At 35.3% G+C, this 21304-nt stretch overlaps 1 protein-coding gene across 2 annotated transcripts in view; it reads left to right on the top strand.

The window, feature by feature from the left end:
• The window catches only part of LOC146539330 (fibrillin-1-like), a 48882-nt gene that overhangs the window by 6807 nt on the left and 20771 nt on the right, over positions 1-21304 (top strand). For both annotated transcript variants that reach the window (XM_085208089.1, XM_085208088.1), the window contains exons 2-16: positions 9827-9996; positions 12650-12732; positions 13216-13338; positions 13594-13698; positions 15288-15395; positions 16421-16599; positions 16889-17050; positions 17296-17383; positions 18233-18388; positions 18672-18873; positions 18972-19109; positions 19314-19430; positions 19686-20113; positions 20451-20555; positions 20958-21217. In XM_085208089.1, coding sequence (XP_085064215.1) covers positions 9848-9996; positions 12650-12732; positions 13216-13338; positions 13594-13698; positions 15288-15395; positions 16421-16599; positions 16889-17050; positions 17296-17383; positions 18233-18388; positions 18672-18873; positions 18972-19109; positions 19314-19430; positions 19686-20113; positions 20451-20555; positions 20958-21217 — 2403 coding nt within the window. In that variant the 5' untranslated portion in view covers positions 9827-9847. The remainder of the gene's footprint in view (positions 1-9826; positions 9997-12649; positions 12733-13215; positions 13339-13593; positions 13699-15287; positions 15396-16420; positions 16600-16888; positions 17051-17295; positions 17384-18232; positions 18389-18671; positions 18874-18971; positions 19110-19313; positions 19431-19685; positions 20114-20450; positions 20556-20957; positions 21218-21304) is intronic.

The raw sequence follows: 21304 nt of genomic DNA, 5'->3' as shown, positions 1-21304 counted from the left end.
ATCTAGGTTTGCAGATGTCAACTTAATATTCATAGTTTAAAATTATTAACAAATTGAAAAAGATTGGCAATAAATCGTGTTTTAAGCAATTGTATAAGTCTATTATCATAACTTCAATTTATTCAATTATTTATAGTTAACATACATATAATTTTATAAGTGAACGTGATGTAATATTATAGCCTTCGGGCCTTCCTTGGTAAATAGACTATCTATCACAGAACAAAGAATCTATCAATTGGAACGCATAGTTTCTAAGATTAATGTGTTCAATCAAACATACGAGCTCTCGACTCGATACTCGTATAGCCTTTTTTTCTGTATAAGAGGTATATATAGTACAGAATCACGCCTAAGATTTCTTCGGATCTCATTTTGGACATGAATATTTTATTTGCTATTTACATATACACATACTTCCGGAAACTTGTTCCGACTGCCTAAATCCTCATGCTCTACATTTCACTTACGCCTGATTAATCCATTTTGTAACTCAACACTTTGTTTGAGTCTTATGTTTATTACATTAACGTTTATTATTGATTTTATACTTCAAGATATGTTAACTTATTAAATTAATAAGCTTTTTAAATTGCAAAGTTTTTTTTTGAGTGAATAATAAAATTAATAAATCGTTAGTATTTATGAAAAAAAACAATAATTGCTCCAGAGCTTGAGCAAGATTTAGAAGATGAAGCAAGATTTTTCATGCATAGCACGAAGACAGAACCTAGTTATAAGACAATCTGTTCCTCGCTTTCGAGACAATATCGTTGAATACTGGAAATCAACGCCGTGCTATATCAACTAATTTAATCATCCACTTCCATGGAACCAACTTGAAATTGTTTATTAATATCTTCAACTATCAATTAACAGTATTTTTCTATCTTTACATAAAAAAATTATATAAATAGTGACTCGAGGCCCAGTTTGAATACACAAGTGTTTTGTAACCCAATAACATGAGAATCGGGGTCGTCGTACGTGCGGGTGTTTACTCCACTGACTAAATATGTTAATCTATCATCTTGATTGATCATTATAATGATACTTACCTAACTAACTATACTTAATGAGGTCGTGCTTCATCAATAGATTTGAAATTTTAAGATTTTCTGTTGGTTATAAATTCGCTTTAATATTTTAAATTAGACTAATACTGCCTGTTACACCGTCTTTAACCCACTGCGTGATGCAAAGGAGCATAATGTGTTTGTCAGTTTTTATATGTATATATATATGCTCCTATGTGACGAAGAGACGAAACGGGTGAGCAATTTTGATGATTCTTACGTCAATCAATTAACAGTTAATCAGGCGTAAGTGAAATGTAGAGCATGAGGATTTGGGACCTATTTTTAAATTTTTCGATTGAATTTTCTCAAGAAGCCTTATATAATATGAACGGGTCTTGACTGCTATTTTTACTAAACTATTGGGCTTTTTTTCCAATTTCTATGCAGTTGTTTTCTAAAAATATTTTTTGTTTTTCGACATCATTGTTTATCATCAAGTCCATATCGTATCTATTTCCGTATATATTTTTTATCTATCCATTTTTAACTTCTTATTTATTTAGCAACACTGTGCAGTTTCCTTTTTTTAATTTAAGGCCTAAGGGCAGACTTACATTAACAAATACAATTAATATTGCAAAACTATTAGTTACAGTCAGGAACGTCTTAATATCATTTAATACAATACCATACTCAGTGGCGTAGCTAGGGGGGTGCGAGCGGTGCGGCCGCACCGGGCATCTAAAGGAAAGGGGCATCAAAGTCGACGATCACTTTGTTTTTTTTAGACCTTAGACCATTTTAAAGGGCATCAAGTCCCCTAAGCCGCACCGGGCATCAAAAGGAAAGGGGCATCAAAGTCGACGATCACTTTGTTTTTTTTTAGACATTAGACCATTTTAAAGGGCATCAAGTCCCCTAAGCCGCACCGGGCAGCAAATACCCTAGCTACGCCACTGACCATACTAATTTAATTAAAACTTCTTAAAACACTAATAATACAAAATAATAAATAAAACATTAATTGGAGAAAATATAAAGTATAAGTAAGTGGATAAAGCCGGTAAGCTCAGTAAAGCTTATTAGAGTCCCTTTTACAGTTAGCCGGTTCAAAACTTATACAAAGTTACTTCAACAAAGATCATCTACTGATTATTGATTCATCAATCATATATCAAACGTCCGCCAGTGGCGCCTGGCCGTCTGCGTCAGGGTTCGATGACTGCTTAGAAATTATTTGTTGCTAGTGTAGGCTTTTTTTGATAGCTTCATGCTGTATCCCGCTCGTAACAAGGTAAGCAGAGGGAACTTACGGTTAATAAACTCCGTTCCCGTTAAGACACTTCCCGCATTGCATGTTGAGGGATGGACCTCAACGCCGCGCTTTGCCCTGTTACCTTTAATGGAAATAAACGCAAACATGAAATATTTTTTTTTATATGACTATGACTACACGTCACGTAACGTGACAATGTCATGTGATAATATTTTTTTATAATATATATGTATATGTATAAGTAGGCCAGATGAATCTAACATACTATTAAGATATTTCGTTCTCAACGCGTCACTCAATTTTTGAAGGCATAAAATTCCCCCGAATGGGAATCGAATCCACAACCGTCGCGTTTACAGACAGACGCTACGCCGCAGCGGGCTTATCTCTACGATTATATTCTCCACTCTCAATATCCACGTACATAACAAGCATGCACTTCATTAAAATGCATAACGACTGTGACTAACGCAAACGCAAAAAGCTCTAATGATTGTGTCAACAAAAAATTAATTTATATTGCAGTAATTTCAATTAATTATATTTCTATCCATACGGAATGCGTTAAAATAGCTTTGGAAAATTAGATAATTATAATTTTGATTTATCTATAAGGTTTTTCTATTGGTTGAATCACAAATATTGTAAATGACATGTTTTCTCATACTAAGTGCTATAAGAGTGTATTTGGAGCTAACTAACATTTTGTTGGCCTAAATTCGAGTGGTTCGCTGATGATCTCTCAATAGTTCCAGGTCATGATTCCATCATTAGACAGCTCGATGACATCGTATTGCTAGTTAGGTTACCTTAGATTTAAAAAAAAATCACAATAAGACAATTATTGAGTGACTCCAAGATTCTTACATTTTATTACATAGTACAAGTCGCCCTAATAAAATTGACTTAAAAATAAAAGTAAAAAAGAAACAATCCTCTAGAAATATATTTATGAAAATGATAGTAATACGTCTATTAATTATGAACACTTAATCATTAATTTATAAAATCGGTTAAAGCATCATAAATAAACTTATTAAATAAAAGGAATTTCTTTGTTAAGTGAAGTCAATAAATTGTTGGGAACGTTTAATATGGAATATTAACATAAATGATACACCGGCGTGTACAAAGAAGGTAATTAATAATAGTGGAGCTGGTTAATTAATCGTGCGTGAGGATACAGATACGAGTCTTGCTTGTGTTAGATGTTAGGGGGAATGGTCCTTTTTAACCCACTTTTGTGAAAGGAGGAGGTTATCCATTAAAATTGTATTTTTTTATGTTTATTACTTCAGAACTGTTGACTGGGTGAACCGATTTTGGCGATTCTTTCTTTATTTGAAAGCTTGGTTCCCATTTTAATTTGCTCCATCTCTGACAATGTTATCTATTCTAATTATGGGATCCGGTTGAAGTCGATTTTTTAAAAAAATATTTCATAGAGTAGAGTAGAGTATTTATGGTTTTTTTTTAAATTATATTTAATATGTAATTTACTTCTACTACTCGAGCTCCAGCAACAACTTCTCGAAAAATTGGTCGGAGAGTGAATGCATCATGATGACTCACGCACAATTGCGGCTGTCACTTTGAGAAAGCTCGCTCTGCTATATTTCGTATGGCCGATAACTTTACTTAGTAAACTTCCTTAAATTAAATGTTTATTTGATATAATATTTATAGTAAACCCGAAGTGTTTTCTGAAATATGAAGTTCGGACATGGTTCTGTCTATTTTCAAAACTAACTTTAACTTCCCAAAGGAAATGTTTATTTGGCCTCTAAACTGTAAAGTAAAAGGCGGATATAGCCGAGTAGGCAGTCGGTACCTAGTGTTAAGACACTCCATCCTCAACTGCTTTTTAATTAGTCAAAAATAATTAAATATTTAGAAGATGTTTAATAGCAGCCGAGTCTTCCTTTGTAAATAATATTTATATTATGTATAAACAAAGTATGCAAATTAAGTAGGCACTCAGTGTATGTAAATCTCACTTTGAACGACCGTACGGTGTAAATATTAGCTGTATAAAATAATGGTAAAGCAATTTAATATATTACTAGTGATGTACGTTGAATATTAAATAATCTGTGGTTGTTAATGTCATATTTATAGTTGTAATAAAAATGTTTTTTCGTTTTGCCACGACCATGTCCGCCATTTTAAAATGGTAGACACCTAAAGGAGTATAAATACAAAAAAACACACACTGTATACATCTTTTATTTACGAAATGGAATGAAATGGAACTTATAAACCTCTACCTTTCTAATTTTAAGATATTTTCAGTTCTGTTATGTTTATAAGTTAAATAAATATACAAAATTCATGAGAAAACAATTACTATTAAAAACTAAACCATTTGTAAACCTAAAGTTCATGTAATATACATAATACATTTAAGTGCCACACATAAATCTAAACGATGCCTCAATATGAAACATTAATATTATAGATACATAGAAAATAAAAAACGGATCGACATCCATTTGTAAGGAAGTGTAGGATAATGGCCGCGACGATGTTGTTTGTTTGTGCGTCCGACTATATTGATGCGGCGGGCGCAGCGTGCGTTAATAGCTGGCCAATTGGAGACGATCCATTGTCGGTACCCTGCTCAGATGAATACCCCTCTGGGCAGCGGGGTTGAATATGGTTTAGGGAAATTAGAAATGCTGAATTTTTATTGTATGTATATGATATATATATATTTTTATTATATAGAAATACTTTGCTTTGTTCATGATAAAACTTTGTTTTTTAACTTATATTTTTAAGGACTGTATAAGATTTTTAACGCGCTTATTAATACAGTCATCATTGAAAGTTTTGTAGTGATTGAAATATGTAATGTAGTTTTTTTGGCTTCACGCTGTATCTCGCATATAGATATAGACAGGGTAGATAAAGGGAACCTCGGAACCTAGAGTATCCAATCTAAACTGAGTTCCTGAACGCGTCAACCAAACAAAATCTCTATAATATGAAGTATAAAAAAAAAAATTTAAATAAATGACTGTAACTACTAGTAAATATTAGGATCGCTGTGCGTCGTGCTCGTGCGGCACATGCCGACTAGATATTGATCTAAGGCGCCGACGCATCCTGGCCGACGCGCCGCGATCATCTCTAACTGTTGAGCTGAACTAACATACTTCACTTATTAAGACCATTTAAACTTTTGTTGTGTTTTTAAACTGTTTCATTGTTGTGGAGCGTCGTGTGTGTTATGTTATGGTTATTTTGTTTTTTTTTATTTTACATATAGAAAAGAGCAATTGTAGAGCTTGTTGTTGACTTTGGTGATTATTTACGAATATTTTTATTTCTTAGCCTTGGCTTCAATGAACAAGCTCGGCGTTGAGTTCTGCCACTCAACAAGCAATGCCTCGAAATATTCGGCGGAAAGTGGGGAGTGGAGTGTCTTAACACTAGATGCCTAGCTAGCGTGAATCTGTATGAAGCTTTGTATATTTATACGTTTAAATACACGGCTGTTCGTCTATGACAGGACATTGCTTGAAATGTTTGGATTTTATGAAATATAATTTGCGGTACACGATTTCGTTTATAAAATAAAAAAAAATCTGTGCAAATATACAGTTTATTAACAATCTGTGCAATTATAGAGTCTATTCCGTGAATAGAAGGTAATGTAGTTCCGCTTATCATTTTCCGCTGAATCCTCGAGGCATTGCATATTGATTAGCGGAATTCAGCGCTGCACTTTGCCTCATTGCCGCAGTGAAGAAATGAAAATATTAAATATTTCATTTCCCACACACTTTCCCCACATTCCCCATATTCCCCAGAAATAGAACACACACACACACACATTTTACAGTCACCTGCACCACGACAGTTTCAAAGTTTATAATTCAAATATATTTTGTGTTACTAAAGGATATTAGAGACTTCCATTAAAATTAATAATCTAAAGACGCCGAAGCTCGATGGCGACGCGTTTTGTATGCGCTGTGTAATCAACGTTGACACATTGCGTCGTCCTGACAAGAATTCTAATAGGTACAAGCTTTGGATGCCATAAAAGTTAAATGAACTATTAATTCTGATTTAAATTAAATCCGTACTTTACGTTTACAACCTAAAATATAAAATGTATTGGATTTAGTACGTTTCTATTTAAAATATAGATATGAGCGAGGGGGCGGGTGGGGGGTGCGGTCTGTCGGTCTGTTACATTCGGAAATCTCAAAATTCCAACGGAAACGGGGAAAAATATATTTTAGGTACATATAAAAGAACGTTTATATAACGTGGGTGACATTTAATATTTATATAAAAATATTAAAACGAGGGCAAAACGCTTAAGTAACAATACTCGTAACACTGACCTATGAGATAATGTAATGCACAATTTATCACTATGTTTTTATGACCCATATATGGTACGATCTATATTTATATATAAATTCTATACATGAGTGAAGCTCTTCTGTTACTGAGAGATTGACGTTCAGTGTTCGATCAAACTACTTAAATCAAACTACTTAGGGATCCTCGAAATGATTACTGAAAAAGATTTTCATTTTGTTTGCTTTGCTTTTATAAATAAGAGTCAAAAGGAATATAAAATCATATAATTGTTTTTTTTTTAATTTAGTCAAAGTTACAGTAAAAATTACAACGGGAAATATTAAATAAAATAAAAAAATAAAATATTAATATATAATATATGTACAAACAAAAGTACGTGTATAATTTAGTTATAATCCGATTCGATGTTCATTATACTTATTACAGTTGTATAGAACCATAATTGCTTTCTTATAAAATATGTAATAGAAATGCATTAAAATAAAAATAAAAACGTAGACCACTCGTGGTGCAGGGGCACAAGGGTGCGACTGTAAATGCGGCTGGTTGTGGATTCGATCCCCACTCGAGGAAGTGAAATATCTCGAGTCGAGACTGCCACTCAACATGCAATGCCTCCAGAATTCGGCAGAAAGTGGGGAACGGAGTGTCCTAGCACTAGGCTCTCTCTGCCTTCCTGTTACATGCGGAATACAGAGTTAACTTTTAAAAAATAACGAAATAAAAATCAAGCTTATGAATTGATTTCGAATATAATGCCGCTAGAAACCTGTTATACGTAATTTAAAGTTATGTTACTTTTTAAATATAGCTACAATAATATATTACTGTGGACTTGAACTTTAGCCTCAATTTACAGGAAAATATATGTAGATATATTTTCCTTTATTATACCTTTGTAGGTATAATAAACTGATGCCGTACTTACTGTAAAACACTCCGTTTTCCGTCCGAAACGGTTTGTGCTTTTCAGACAAGGATCGAATATACTATTACCATGCTTGTAGTCAGACTCAATGTATGTACCTAAGTATATACACATATAGTAAGTACAAATAACGTAGTTAATTATGACATTAAGAAAAAAAGGAGTCAAATTCTTAAGAATAAGGATAAAACAGTGTTTATATTAGCACAATGCTTTCATTCCATACAAATAGTTTTACCGAGCATCGACGGGATTGCTTCACGTGTAAAGAATTCTTCTAAATCACTGTATCTGCCCACACCGGCACTGCACTGTATCCTAGCGGCGTACACCTTCTAAGATATCCTTACTGCAACCAATAATAGCATTAAAATACTACTCATTTAAGAACATTATCCTTTATAAACATAAAATAATTTATTTATTTTATTTTTATTTTATAGTACGATTATTTGTATAACGTCTATATTGTATTGTTGTTCTTTAAAGTTGTTGCAGGAAAGCTCATTTAACACTATTCATTGTTATGAAGGATACGTGTTTATTTATTCAAATAACGTTCGGTTTTCGAGATGTGTTGGGATGAACAGATCTTTATTGAGTGGTTCATTAAAAATATGTGTAATAAAAATAGGCTTTTTGATCTATATTTTTTCTTTATATATTTTGAGGCTGTCGTGGAGCTGAGTGTAATTGTTAGCGCAGTTGTGAGTTCGATTCCTACACGTGGAAATTAATTACTTCATTTCCTCACTTTGGAAGAAAGACAAAGCATACATATCACGCAAAATTTAACTCTCAGTTGACTCTGGCCACTCTCCTGTATGTTTTTCCTGTATTTTTTAATATTTTTTAGATTGTTTTCGCATCACATCCAGTTATCGTATCGATCAACAACTGAGTTTATTTTAAAGTTTTATAGCTTTATAAATATGACTCGGTAGTAGGTAGTCGGTATCAGTACATAATTTTTTTGTTAACCTATATATTGCGGGATACGGCATGGCCAAGGTCAGTTACCGGTCCTCGTGGCACGATCTCCAGTAGTAAGGAAGGTGGTGGTGGGCGGCAGTGAGTCACCCGAGGAGACGCTTACGTATTTCACAATTTGGATGTCCAGCTTAGTAGAAATATTTAGTTTTTTTTTTTATTTAGATGAAAAATGTGTTTTCTCCTGATGATTTGGTAAATTTAATTTTTAAGGTTAAATTAAATTTTGTTATTGTATTTCCTTATATCTTTGAAATAATTTTTATTTCTTAATTTTAACTTTATTTTTCACTTTATTGAACATCATAAAATTTACTAGGTGGCAAATATCAACGGCGCTAAAGCTTTGTTTTGATTTTGACTAAATTGGGATGACAATCTAAAATATAAATATTCCGATAAGTTAGATTAGGTTCATTCACATTCATGTTAAACTATATGTAGGCAGGGATATACTAATTGTAGTTAGACTCGTTCAGTGCTTAGAGCATGCTATCTTATGAATCTCGTATATAACTGGCGGCAGAGGGAACCTAGATAAGATCAGATTTCCAGATTTTCAGACAGATTCCCCCCTTTTCGCAATTTTTTTCGAATATTCCGTGTGGAGTGGCGGAACTCAATGCCGCGACTGGGAATCGAATCTACAATCGTCGCGTTTGCTGTTTGCTTTCCTTACAAATTTACAAATATTATTATTTTAATAATTGATTAATATAAAAAAGTGTGTGAGTCTTAACAATGACAATAATATACTGCAATAGTGCGGGTCGTCGCACCGTGTTATCATTTCGGCACGGATTCCTTGGTCCCCCCACCGTCCCGCACCCCCGCGCCCGCGCAATCTCCACTGCGCCACAGATGCCCTGATGCTGCATTCACAGTTCTAATTATATCTATCAATTACTCAATCTTAACTTTGCTTACGAAATATAATTACTAAAAACATAATATTACACAAATCAAAAAAATGTAAAGATAACATACACATTATATAATGCATAATTAATTTTATCTTAAATATATTAATGTAATGATGATAACTTATTTGAAGTTTATAGTGAGCTCTTTTTTGTTATAACCTAATTGAGCTTTAACTTTAACATCACCGCATAGTAGGGTAGGCAGAGAGAATATCATGTCTCCGTTTTCCACTCAAGTTCGAGACATTACGTGTAGAGTGGCGGATTCCAACGCAGCAATTAGTCATGAATCAGAAATAAAGTTATTAAGACATTTTAGATAATAATAATATTTCCATTTTTGTTTCAGAGTGATGTTGACGGTATAGTGATGAGACTTCTGCTACTAACATTGGCGCTGGCGCTGGCCGGCGCGGCGGCGGACCCGCGGGTGCAGAGCACGGCGCGCCCGCGAGCCGCGCGCCACTGGTCGCGGGGCGCCAGGACCCTCGCCGATAGGGCGCCCACGCAGTTTGTTGGGTATGTCTGTTTGTTCTGGTTTGTTGCTTGTTGATGGGGTCCTACTTGTGGTGCAGGGGTATAAGCGTGCGACTGAAAATGCAACGTTTTAACGAGAATGGAGTGTATTAACACTAGGTTCTCAGGGTCCCTCTACATACTCTGCTACGTGCGGGATAGAGGGAGATGTTAAAAAAGGTATTTCTTTGAAAATGTGGATTGCACTGTGTATCGTTAATGAGGGTGAATTGTATGTTACTGGTATTGTTTCACGAATGATGATAGTCGCGTATCACCCGCATCCCGACTTCTATAGAGTATATCGAGCAAAGTTGTTTCTTCATAACAAAAGAGGCCAGAAAGACTTACAGAACCAAAGCCGACAAGCATAAACATTAGATATAATATTTATTGTTATAAGTAGAATCTGTTGTATATTTGTGGGAATCCTCGCAAATATCTGGTAAAGGATCGCTTGATTCAAAGAAACGTGAGTCACGTTCGATGAGTGAGAGAATGGTGCGCAGGCGCAGCTAATCGCGGGTGCATCGATCTTGCACCAGCACGTGGACGCTCGCTGAATATTTACATGCCATAGGGTTGTAGATGTTTGCTCAAAATGTATATTTATACTTATAATTGATTACATTTTTTTAATTAGGTGTAGTTAAATAAAAAAAGAACTTCATGTGTAAATAAAATAAATTTTATACTTACAATTTTTTACAATTACAATTTATTGTATAAAAGTAGCAGGGCCGTTAGTTTTGAGAAATGATAGAACAATAAACGTGAAAAAGAATCATCTTCACCCTGCTGTGTGCGTGATGTATCCCGGAAAGCAGAGGGAACCTACTTTTAAGACACTACAATAATAGATGTTCCTTAGTTAATGCCCTGTCCGTCCTTACATTGTTGTGAGCATTGAAGAAATTGCCAAGTATGCTTAATCTGACATCAGCAATGTCTAATTTGCATATTAGATTTATGAATAAAATAAATGTCTTCAACGTTTATGTTTCTCGAATATGTAATATGCACAGACGAACAATTTTATACTCTTGTGTATTCAAGTTCTTTGGTGAAATAGTATACAATATATAATCACGTCCAAATTCAATTACGTGATCCTTAAATTGTGAAATGAAGCAGCTAAAGTAAGTCTGTAAATGTTTATAAAATGAAATAGGTTAAGATAATATAAGTTTCAAAATGAATAATATATTTATTAATTTCGATTTTCGTTAAATTTGAGGCCCGTCGGGGGGCAGAGGCACAGGTCTGTGACTGTTAACAGGTTGTAGGTCCATTACCCATTTTAGGAATTGAAATATTTAATATGTTTGTTTTCATCGCTATAGTAATGAAACTGAAAAAAATATATTAATTCCATGAGAATTCCTAATCATATATTTGCTTCATATACCTCTTTTGAAATATAAACTATACTGCAAAACGAAAGGACAAGATTTTCAATTAACCCTTTGTGTCTCGTGGTCATACGAGTCACGACCTTGGCTATGTAATTTGTCCCACTGATCCTGTTCCGGCGTTTAGTTACGCTCCCGAAATTCTAAGCGTGAAAATTTACAGGCGTGACCGCCCACGTCGGCCCGCGGTGTTGTCTTACCGTATAGGATTCGGTGTTGAACTTTGATCGTAATGATAGCAGAATACACTTACGGGATACATTTGTTTTATTTAAACAATTATATTATTTCGTGTTTTACTATTTAAATATGTGATTTATTTTGGCAAAACATATTCTTTTGTTAAAGTTTAGATTGTTTTAGTAAAACGGAATGTTGAATATGACAATATTTAAAAAGTATTTTACAAAATTTCAGTAATTTTGTGTAAAAAGGTGGAATTACTTGTATGTATTGATGTATTTAGGCGGAAATATATTTTTTTCGGCTTTATACGACAACGTATGTATAAACGGATGCTCTAGACAATGTTGGTATTCCATCTGACCTAGATTCAGAATGGTTTTTAAATACCGCAGCGAATTCAATAAGATGCTTTAATTTGGACAGCTGATGACACAAGGTTAGTCACAACACCTGCAAGTGGCTGTCTTCATTATGATTACAGTGGGATATTAAATTTACGATAATCAATATATGTGTTATTAATGTTGCTGAATTCCGAAGATATTTGTTATTGAAATAAAACTTATTATTATTTCGAAAACTAATATCTAATCTAATAACTGATACATTTTGGCAGAGTTGCCAACATGCCTTATAGGTTCCACAAAAGGAAAGCCGCGAGTGGGTTAAAATAAGTATACCTCAATTAAGGACAACCTTAGATTTTTTGAATATTACCTATATGTAGTTTTGAAGATAGCCTTGTGGTGCACTATATTCTTTATTTTGCTTGGATCTTTCTTGATTTTACATATTAAAAATCGTTCTTCGCTTATTAGACTGGACTGTAAAATGTATTTAGAGTATAATCTATATACATTTTTTTCATAGTTCCGTTACTATTAATTTATTATTAATTATGATATCTCATTTACTGCAATAGTATCATCAAAATAAATTGCATATTTTGTAGTGTGTAGTGTAGTGTAGTGAACCAATTAATTTCATGACATATAAAAAAATATTTATCAAAACTGTATTTTTGTAAATAAAAGCATAATATTATTGTTTTTTTTCAGTCCTCATGTGTGCCGGAGTCGCAACAGCACGCATTGCTGTCCTGGATGGACCTCTAGACCTAATTCCTTACTATGTCTAGTCCGTAAGTACATACCTCCTTTTTTCATTTTAAAATGGATAAAAATGTCGAGGCCTTCTGGCACAGGGACACAAGCGTACGACTTTAAATACGACGGGTGTGGGTTCGATTCCCACTGGGTGGAATAGCAGGATTGACAAGAATTCCCTCTGCCAATTCTGCTATGAGCGAGAATAATTAAATAATAACCAGATAGAGCTTTTATTATTATTTTTTTTGTTCTTATATATGTACGTACATAAATTTTGACGACGTGGCACAAAATCCGTGTGTTAACGCGACAGTTATGGGTAATCAACACGCAATGTTACTAAAATATGAATTGAATTGAAAGGTAAAAAATAGCTAGTTAAATAATTACTTGTGTTTCTCATATTATATTTACTAACGTCAGATTCGAATCCCTTACCGATATTACTCAATGTGACTAACAACTACTCTGTGACTGCTATTAGGTTTTATTACAACAGTAAAACATACTTTTAGCAATCTGTCGTCCCGACTGCGGCGGCGGAACGGGCTCGTGCGTGGCGCCCAACATGTGCCGCTGTCCCAGCGGTGTGGAGGCGCCGTCCTGTGGGGGGGCTGGCGGGTTCTACCCCCATCCTGGTCTGTATTGCTGTGGATATTTATGAGATTGATAATATTTTTTAATGTAGATTTCTTTTTTAATTTCTTTTATAATAGAATAAAAACTTTGCTTTTAAAATTAAAGACATATTTGGCAGTATTTGTCATATTTTTTTATTAATACTTCCAAAATATCAATATTAATTTAATTATTTTACTTAGGCGCACTAGATATTTTTTAAGAGGGTTTATTTTTTTAATATCTAAATTAATCTTCGTAATATAATTTTGTAGCACGAACGCGTGGTGGATGTCGTCGCATCTGTATGAACGGCGGCACTTGCACTAACAGCACGTGCGCGTGCGCGCCCGGCTGGAGCGGGGAGTTCTGTACTGAACGTTAGTATATCTATTTAGTTATTTCTTTTATTTTCCTTCATTAATGAATGTGTCCATTCTTTATTTTAAAATCTCTACAATCTTCATTTTGTTTACTTGTAGAAACCCTCATGTAGATAAAAAGTTTTTTGGTAATATAGTAGTTAAATATAGTTAATTAATTAAAAAAACAATGCCCGAAAATACAGGCCATCAGGCATCTGAGCAAATCAAATATTGTAGTAATAACGTCTTTGTACGTCGATGGACGCCGGCTGCACGCACGGAAAAGCATGACTCATTGTCACGTTCTGCCAGAGCTGAGCGTGCAAGCTGACTACTTTTTAACCGACTTCTGTAAGAAAAGGAGGTTATCAATTCGACTGTATTTTTTTTTTTTTTTTTTTTTTTTTTTTTTTATGTTTGTTACCTCATAACTTTTAACTGGGTGGACCGATTTTGATAATTTTTTTTTATTTGAAAGGTATAGCTTCCCGAATGGTCCCATTTTTTTTTGGTCCATGTCTGACAATGGTATCCATGAGAAAATCACATAAGTCTTAAATTTGCATTATGCATGTGCGCGACTAATAGCCGAATAACTCAATGTCGCGCCAACCGATTTTGATGATTCTTTTTTTATTTGAAAGGATACACTTCAAGGATAATTTGGTGAAAGTTTGGTTAGGTTTCGATTATGGAATCCGGAGAAAATTGAGAAAGTTTGTTTATTTTGGTCAAAAATTAATTATACTGTAATAGTTACAAGCAAAAACTTTTTAAATTGATGTCAGAAGTGAGATTCCTGATCGTTGCATTTCTTTTCAACCAATCTCAAAAAAGAGGATGTTCTCATTTTCAACCAACTTCAAAAAAGGGAGATTCCGAATTCACCCGAATACTCTTTATGTTTGTTCTTGTCAATATACCAAAATGTAACTTTGCACAAAAATAATAGCTAATTAAATGAAGTTTTACATAGAACAATCACAACCACTCGTTGACAACCACTACCACCACCATCACCACTCGTTCAAGAAGCATCATTTTAAGATCTACCCATCACTAAAAATCGTAAAATAAATTAATTTTTAACAAAAACAAAAACCGACTTCTAACAACGAATTAAAAAGTGAAAAATAATTATATAAAGATTTTATAATTTTGAAGTCGGTGTCAAACTAATGCTACAACACCTTTACTACAATATCTAATTACTAAGCCTGTTTGTTTTACTTGGCACCGACTTCAAAATTATAAAATCTTTATATAATTATTTTTCACTTTTTAGTTCGTTGTTAGAAGTCGGTTTTTGTTTTTGTTAAAAATTAATTTATTGTATTATTTTATAAACAATGATATTTCAGTGATAATAATAAAATTATAGGTCAATCTTGGCTCAAGGGCACAACAGTGTCACTATGAACGCGACAGGTTGTGGGTTCGATTCCCCTACGAAGAAATGAAATATTATATTTTCTTGAATATTATAATTAATAAATATTTAATATTCGCGAAAGTGGTGCCGTAATTCTTGTAAATCTTGTAAATTTTGAAACACAAATATAGTGAAATATATTTGTATTAAAAGTGTACGTATTGTTTCACAGCGATATGTCGCGAGCCGTGCCTGCACGGCGGGCGCTGCATCGCGCCCGACCGCTGCGTGTGCTTCCACGGGCTGTCCGGCACGCGCTGCGAGATCGACCGACGTACTGGTGAGTGTGTATATAGATACTGTATATATTTTTATATTATTGTGTCTATATATTTATATGTGTAAATGATGTGTTATGAAGTGCTAATGGTTTGCGATGTAAAAATAACAGGGTTCAGGGTAAAAAGTGGCTCATCTGTGTGCTCATCAACAATGTGTCTATTGTGTTCATTCTAGTGATAGTTACATCATTTTTCTAATATTAAATGCATTATGCAAAGATTCTCTGTAAAACCGCAAACATTATATATGAATTATCTCTTCAAAGTTTTCTCTTGGAAAAGATATGTTATGAAAAGTTGTTTTTGCAACCACTATTTATTAATAATAGTTTTATGTTTCTATTGAATTTACTTAATAAACTAGAAAAGACGTTTTTGTGCTAAAAATAGAAGCTATTATCAAATTAATGTTTTTATAAATGGTAGGACGCCTTGGGAATAGAATGCTTTATTTCTAATGTATAATTACTTTATTAAAAAAAAAGTCTCGTTGAGTTTTTTGCACCGGCTATTCTCTGGTTTGAGTGGTTAATCTTAGCCAGTGGACTTATTTGACGATTTTTGATTTAAAAAAATTAAAACACGTGACTTAATAAATAATTTTTAATAAGTAGTTAAACTTTGATCTTGGGTAATATTTATTCCAGCCTTAAATTTCACAATAAGTAATATTTAAGACAAATATTTGTAAGTACATATGCAATGTAAATATCTTAAGTAAATTGGTATTAGTTGAGAAATCATTATCAGTTATTGTTTTGTGGATATATATACAAAATTAGCGACAAAATGGCTCCGCTCGCTCAAGCATATTGTTATATTGTAGCCAAATATATTTTATATTTATATTTTGGTCTATGTTATTCTAATGTGTAAGCTATATCACTAAAGTTTTATGTAAATCCGTTCATTAAATTTTGCGTGAAAGTGGAACAAACATCCATTTTCACAAACTTTCACATTTATAATATTAGTGGGATAGGATTTAATACACAATGAATTCCTAATCCTCACTGTGGTGCAGGCCCGTGCTATACGGATACGCGTGGCGCGCTGTGCACGGGCGCGCTGGAGGGCGTAATGTGCACCAAGCAGCTGTGCTGCGCCACCGTGGGCGTGGCCTGGGGGCACCCCTGCGAGCGCTGCGCCGACCTGGACTGCCCCCCGGGACACCTGCGCAACCTGCAGACCAAGGAGTGCCAGGTACGCCAGTAAAACAAAGATCATCATTTGATATGGGGTGACGAATTAAATATTTTACTTTTTCACATCGTTGATGTTTTTGTGAAATAAGCACAGATGACATTTTAGTAAGTTGTTATTTTCTTAATTTTCCTGATAATTAAAAACTAAGTCTAATTTCGCCGAAAATATGTAACTTAGAGAATATGTAAAGTAAACTTTGTCCATAAATGTTATAACTTAAAAACCGTTACAACAGTTCTAATAACGATCTCAATTGTTATCCTATTTATCATCTATGTAATTTCAGGACATCGACGAGTGCCTAGCGGTGCCCGGTCTTTGCGAGGGCGGCAAGTGCGTGAACTCTATAGGTTCGTTCTCGTGCGAGTGCGCGCCCGGACAGCGACGACACCGCCTCACAAACAACTGCGAGGACATCGACGAGTGCGAGGACCCTGATATATGCCCCGTTAGTATATGTATATGTGTGTCTATCTGTCCATATAAACATACATATTCGGATTCGTAAAATATGTCCTATATTGTATAGGTACTGAGAAGACTACACAATATCATATTACACCCAACATTTTTTCTTAAGTTAATAAAATAAACGTTTATAATAGATTTTTTTGAATGTTATTTATTATGCTCTTGTTTTACAGTTATGTTTATCTAAAAATCTTTATTAATATTTTTAAAACATATTTGCAGAATGGAAAATGTGTGAACACGGAAGGAGACTACTATTGCTTATGTAACCCCCATTTTATACCTAGCCCAGACAAGAAGTTCTGTATAGGTAAGTTCCAAATGAAACTGTTTAAGTTAAACGTTTTTAACTTGATAAATATTTTAAAATATTTGTAATAAGTAAAATTAAATTGTTAGTTAATAAAATATTTTGCAAATTCTTATTATACAAAAAATAATATTAAAAAATAATATATTTATAATATATTAAAAAATAATTTTTTAATATATAATAATATATTAAAAAATAATATATTTATTATTTCATTCGTTATTTATGAGTACATAGTCTGCTACTTCTTGCTAACTAAAGTAGGTATCGTAAATTCATTGTGTAAAAACAAGCTGTTCAAATGATTTGAATCTAAAAAAATGTTGAATCTTTGAATTCGTAGAATAGATGTGATTGCAAGTGGCATCCACTTTTTGGCTTTTTAACTTTGAGCAAAATCGTCTCAAGCTGTGACGTACATTCAGCTTGCCAGATATGTTAATTGCCAAAATTGCCGTATTTATTCGGCTACTTGTCAATATTGGTATATTATAATAGTTTTTACCGCCTAAATTGTATGCTATTGATGAGGCAAATATGTGGTTTTGCCAAGACTCTGTCAAGACCTGACATAGATTTCCTGGTCGCTCTCGTTTCGGTTATCCAATATTTAAAATTATACAATAAAAAAATATAATTTGAAGACTAATAAACTACGTTAGGCAAAGGATCGGGAGCTTTGGCGCACCCTGGGAGAGGTCTATGTCCAGCAGTGGACCCGAAAAGGCTCCACGCTCCACGCTAAGCTGATTTGATTGATTAATTGAAACTGTGTTATTATTTTAATTTAAATCTTATGTTAATTTGGGAATGGGTTGCGTTAATGAGTTTGGTCACTCCCTGCAGACGGCCGCGTGAGCAGCTGTTTCACGTACCTCGGCGAAAGCGGCGAGTGCGCGGATCGCCTGCCCATGCCGCTGTCCAACCGTGACTGCTGCTGCGGCTACAACATGGGCCGCGCCTGGGGCGAGCTGTGCGCGCCCTGCCCGCCGCGCGGCGCCGGTAACTACCCCGCTTATGTATTACTGTAGTGTAGCAGTAAGTAGTGGGTTGAGATAAGTTATTGCTTTAACTTTACATTATGATCTAATGTCTCAAAATATAATTATTTAGTCATCAAATCAAAAAAACCCATTTAATGGGTTCCGCCATCCAAAACACATTTTCTTATATTATTATATTTTGTTGAAAAGTGGGAAAAGAACAGATTTTTCATTAATATCTCTTCACCCATGGACAATTAATGAAAATTATCCCATTACATTTTAATAATTTCTAATTCCAGCTGAATGGAGTCACCTATGCGGTGGAGGTCTCGTTCCCCCTGACTGGCGACGCAATGATACACATGGTATAGGCGGTGGTGGAGGGGGAGCGGGGGGAGGAGGGGGTGCCGGGGGTGATGCCCAGCCCATAGCTAAGATAAACGAGTGTATGCTGCGCAGTGGCATATGTGGACTGGGCAATTGTATTGATAAGGATATTGGGTAAGAGTTGGTTGTTTAAAGTAATTTTTCTATTAAATAAGTGCAATGTTTTTATATTTGAATTTTTATCTATAAATTTATACTATACAATATTTCAGATACCAGTGTGAATGTTGGGACGGAGCGGAGTCAGCAGAGCAAGATGGCAATCCCACTTGCATAGACATCGATGAGTGCGCGTTGCAATACTGCAAGGGCGGCGTCTGTGTTAATAAGCCTGGCGGCTTCGAGTGCAGGTTTGTACAACTTATGTATAATATTAGTATTTACCGATACAAGTTTAGAGCATGAAGTAGTATATAATTAATATGTAACAGTTTACATCGTTATAGTTAGTTTTTATGAGTAAACGCCCAAAAATATTTTCCAAAACATCACTATATTATACGCATTTATTATGTGGTTTATATATGTGTTATTATTACTTTTTTTATTTTAAGATGTCCACCAGGCTTCGATCCAGTTGAGAATGGATTACGATGTAGCGACAAAAACGAATGCGAAATGACAAATGGCGGCATGTGCACTAATGGTGTCTGTGTCAGCGTCGGTGACGGGTAAATATAACATTAAAAAAATGTGGTTCTCTTTTACTTTACATGAAAATCTTGTGCCAATAAAATTCATTTTTCACTCTTCGATGATCGATGAGTGGGGGAACTCAACGTCATGTTTTGACTTGTTATTACAGCGACCAAATGTAATTATGTTACCCCTGAGTAGGAATCGTAATCACAACCAAAGCAAATACAGTCAGTCGCTGTTGCTCTACGCCATGACGGTTTTAAGTGGCAAGATGATTTGTGTTTCAGGTTCTCGTGTCAATGTAATCCCGGCTACGCGGCCACCGAAACCGGCCACGCGTGCCGCGACGTGGACGAGTGCGCCGACAACCCGCGCGTATGCCGCCGCGGCCGTTGTCGCAACACTCCCGGTGGCTACCACTGCGCTTGCGAGCCTGGCTTCGCGCGTTCCGCTGCCGGCTACTGCGCCGACGTGGACGAGTGTGCCGAACCGGCACGCTGTGCGGGCGGTCGCTGCGTCAACTCTGAGGGCTCATACCAGTGCGTGTGCGAAGCCGGCTACCGTGCCGACCCGGCGCGCGCCGAGTGCCGCGACGTAGACGAGTGCGCGGAGCTGCGCGTGTGTCGCAATGGACGCTGTCATAATTCGCCGGGATCGTTCCGTTGCGAGTGTCTGCCTGGTTTTACGCTCAGCAACGATGGACGCACTTGTTTGGGTAAAGTTGTTTATAAATTATGTCACATGTTAAGAAGGAGATAGTGGTAGTTACTTGTGTTGTATATCACTGAATGTAATGTTGATAAGAGTGCAAAGTTCAAGTATGTTGAAACGGTTCTTCTCACAAATCTTCTGTTGTAACGTTTGCCCTAATTCACGCTTAGCAATGAATGATGTACCTATTCATATCCAATATGCAAGCAAGTATTAAACAAAATAAAATTCATTTATTACCAAAGAAATAGTACAATTTTACATTATCCGTTGGCTCAGTTATTTATACCTTTCCGTGTTTAAGTGTCTAAGTTACAAATATCTAATGTTATCCATTGCAGATGAGGTACAAGATTTATGTTACGAGAAGTTCGAAGAAGGCCAGTGTTCGGGACCCAGCGCCACTCCTGTTACACGATCTCAGTGCTGCTGTAGCGCCAGTAAAGGTGGCTATATTTTATTTTCTACTACATTTATTTTTACAAATTGTATCAATTCAATTTTAAGGTCGAAGGTTTTTAGCAAATAATAACAACTAAATTAAAAATGAAAAAAAAACCCCACATAAAAATAACTCAAAATAGTATACAAAGTACGAATTAGACTTAAGTTGTTTTTATCTTCTTCATTAATAACTAAAAGTGGGCGTATGATCTGCAAACGACGAAATATATTTTTTTGAATATGCATAAAATACTATTTCAAAATTGCTTCATCCCTCTGGGAGCCACAATACCACAGACAGATATACAGATGTGTATCTGTATATCTGTCCATCAAGTTTATATACGTTTGCGTGTATCGGTTACAATATGGATAAAAATAAACAAGAATATTTTATCAAACAGGCTTGAATCTCGGCTGGGGAGTATCATGCAAGGTGTGCCCGCCGCCGGGTTCGGACGAGTACGCGGCGCTGTGTCCGTCCGGGGCCGGCAAGGACAACGGCGGTGCGGACATCAACGAGTGCACGCAGGTGCCCGGCGTGTGCCCGCACGGCACGTGTGAGAACCTCGAGCCCGGCTACCGCTGCCTCTGCGACGCTGGCTACCGCCCCGACGCCGCCGGCATCTGCCGCGACGTTGACGAGTGCGACATGCACCAGTCGGTGAGTGGCCAGTATTACGTAACGTCGTTTAGAAAGAAAGCGTGGTGAGAGTCACAAGGTTTAAGCTGTATCCCGCACACAGCAGGG

The sequence above is a fragment of the Heliconius melpomene genome, chromosome 4, assembly GCF_056956725.1.
Source record: "Heliconius melpomene rosina isolate 202511_hmr_F chromosome 4, ASM5695672v1, whole genome shotgun sequence".
NCBI classification, from domain to species: Eukaryota; Metazoa; Arthropoda; class Insecta; order Lepidoptera; family Nymphalidae; genus Heliconius; species Heliconius melpomene.
This window is presented reverse-complemented; position numbering and strand designations above follow the sequence as displayed.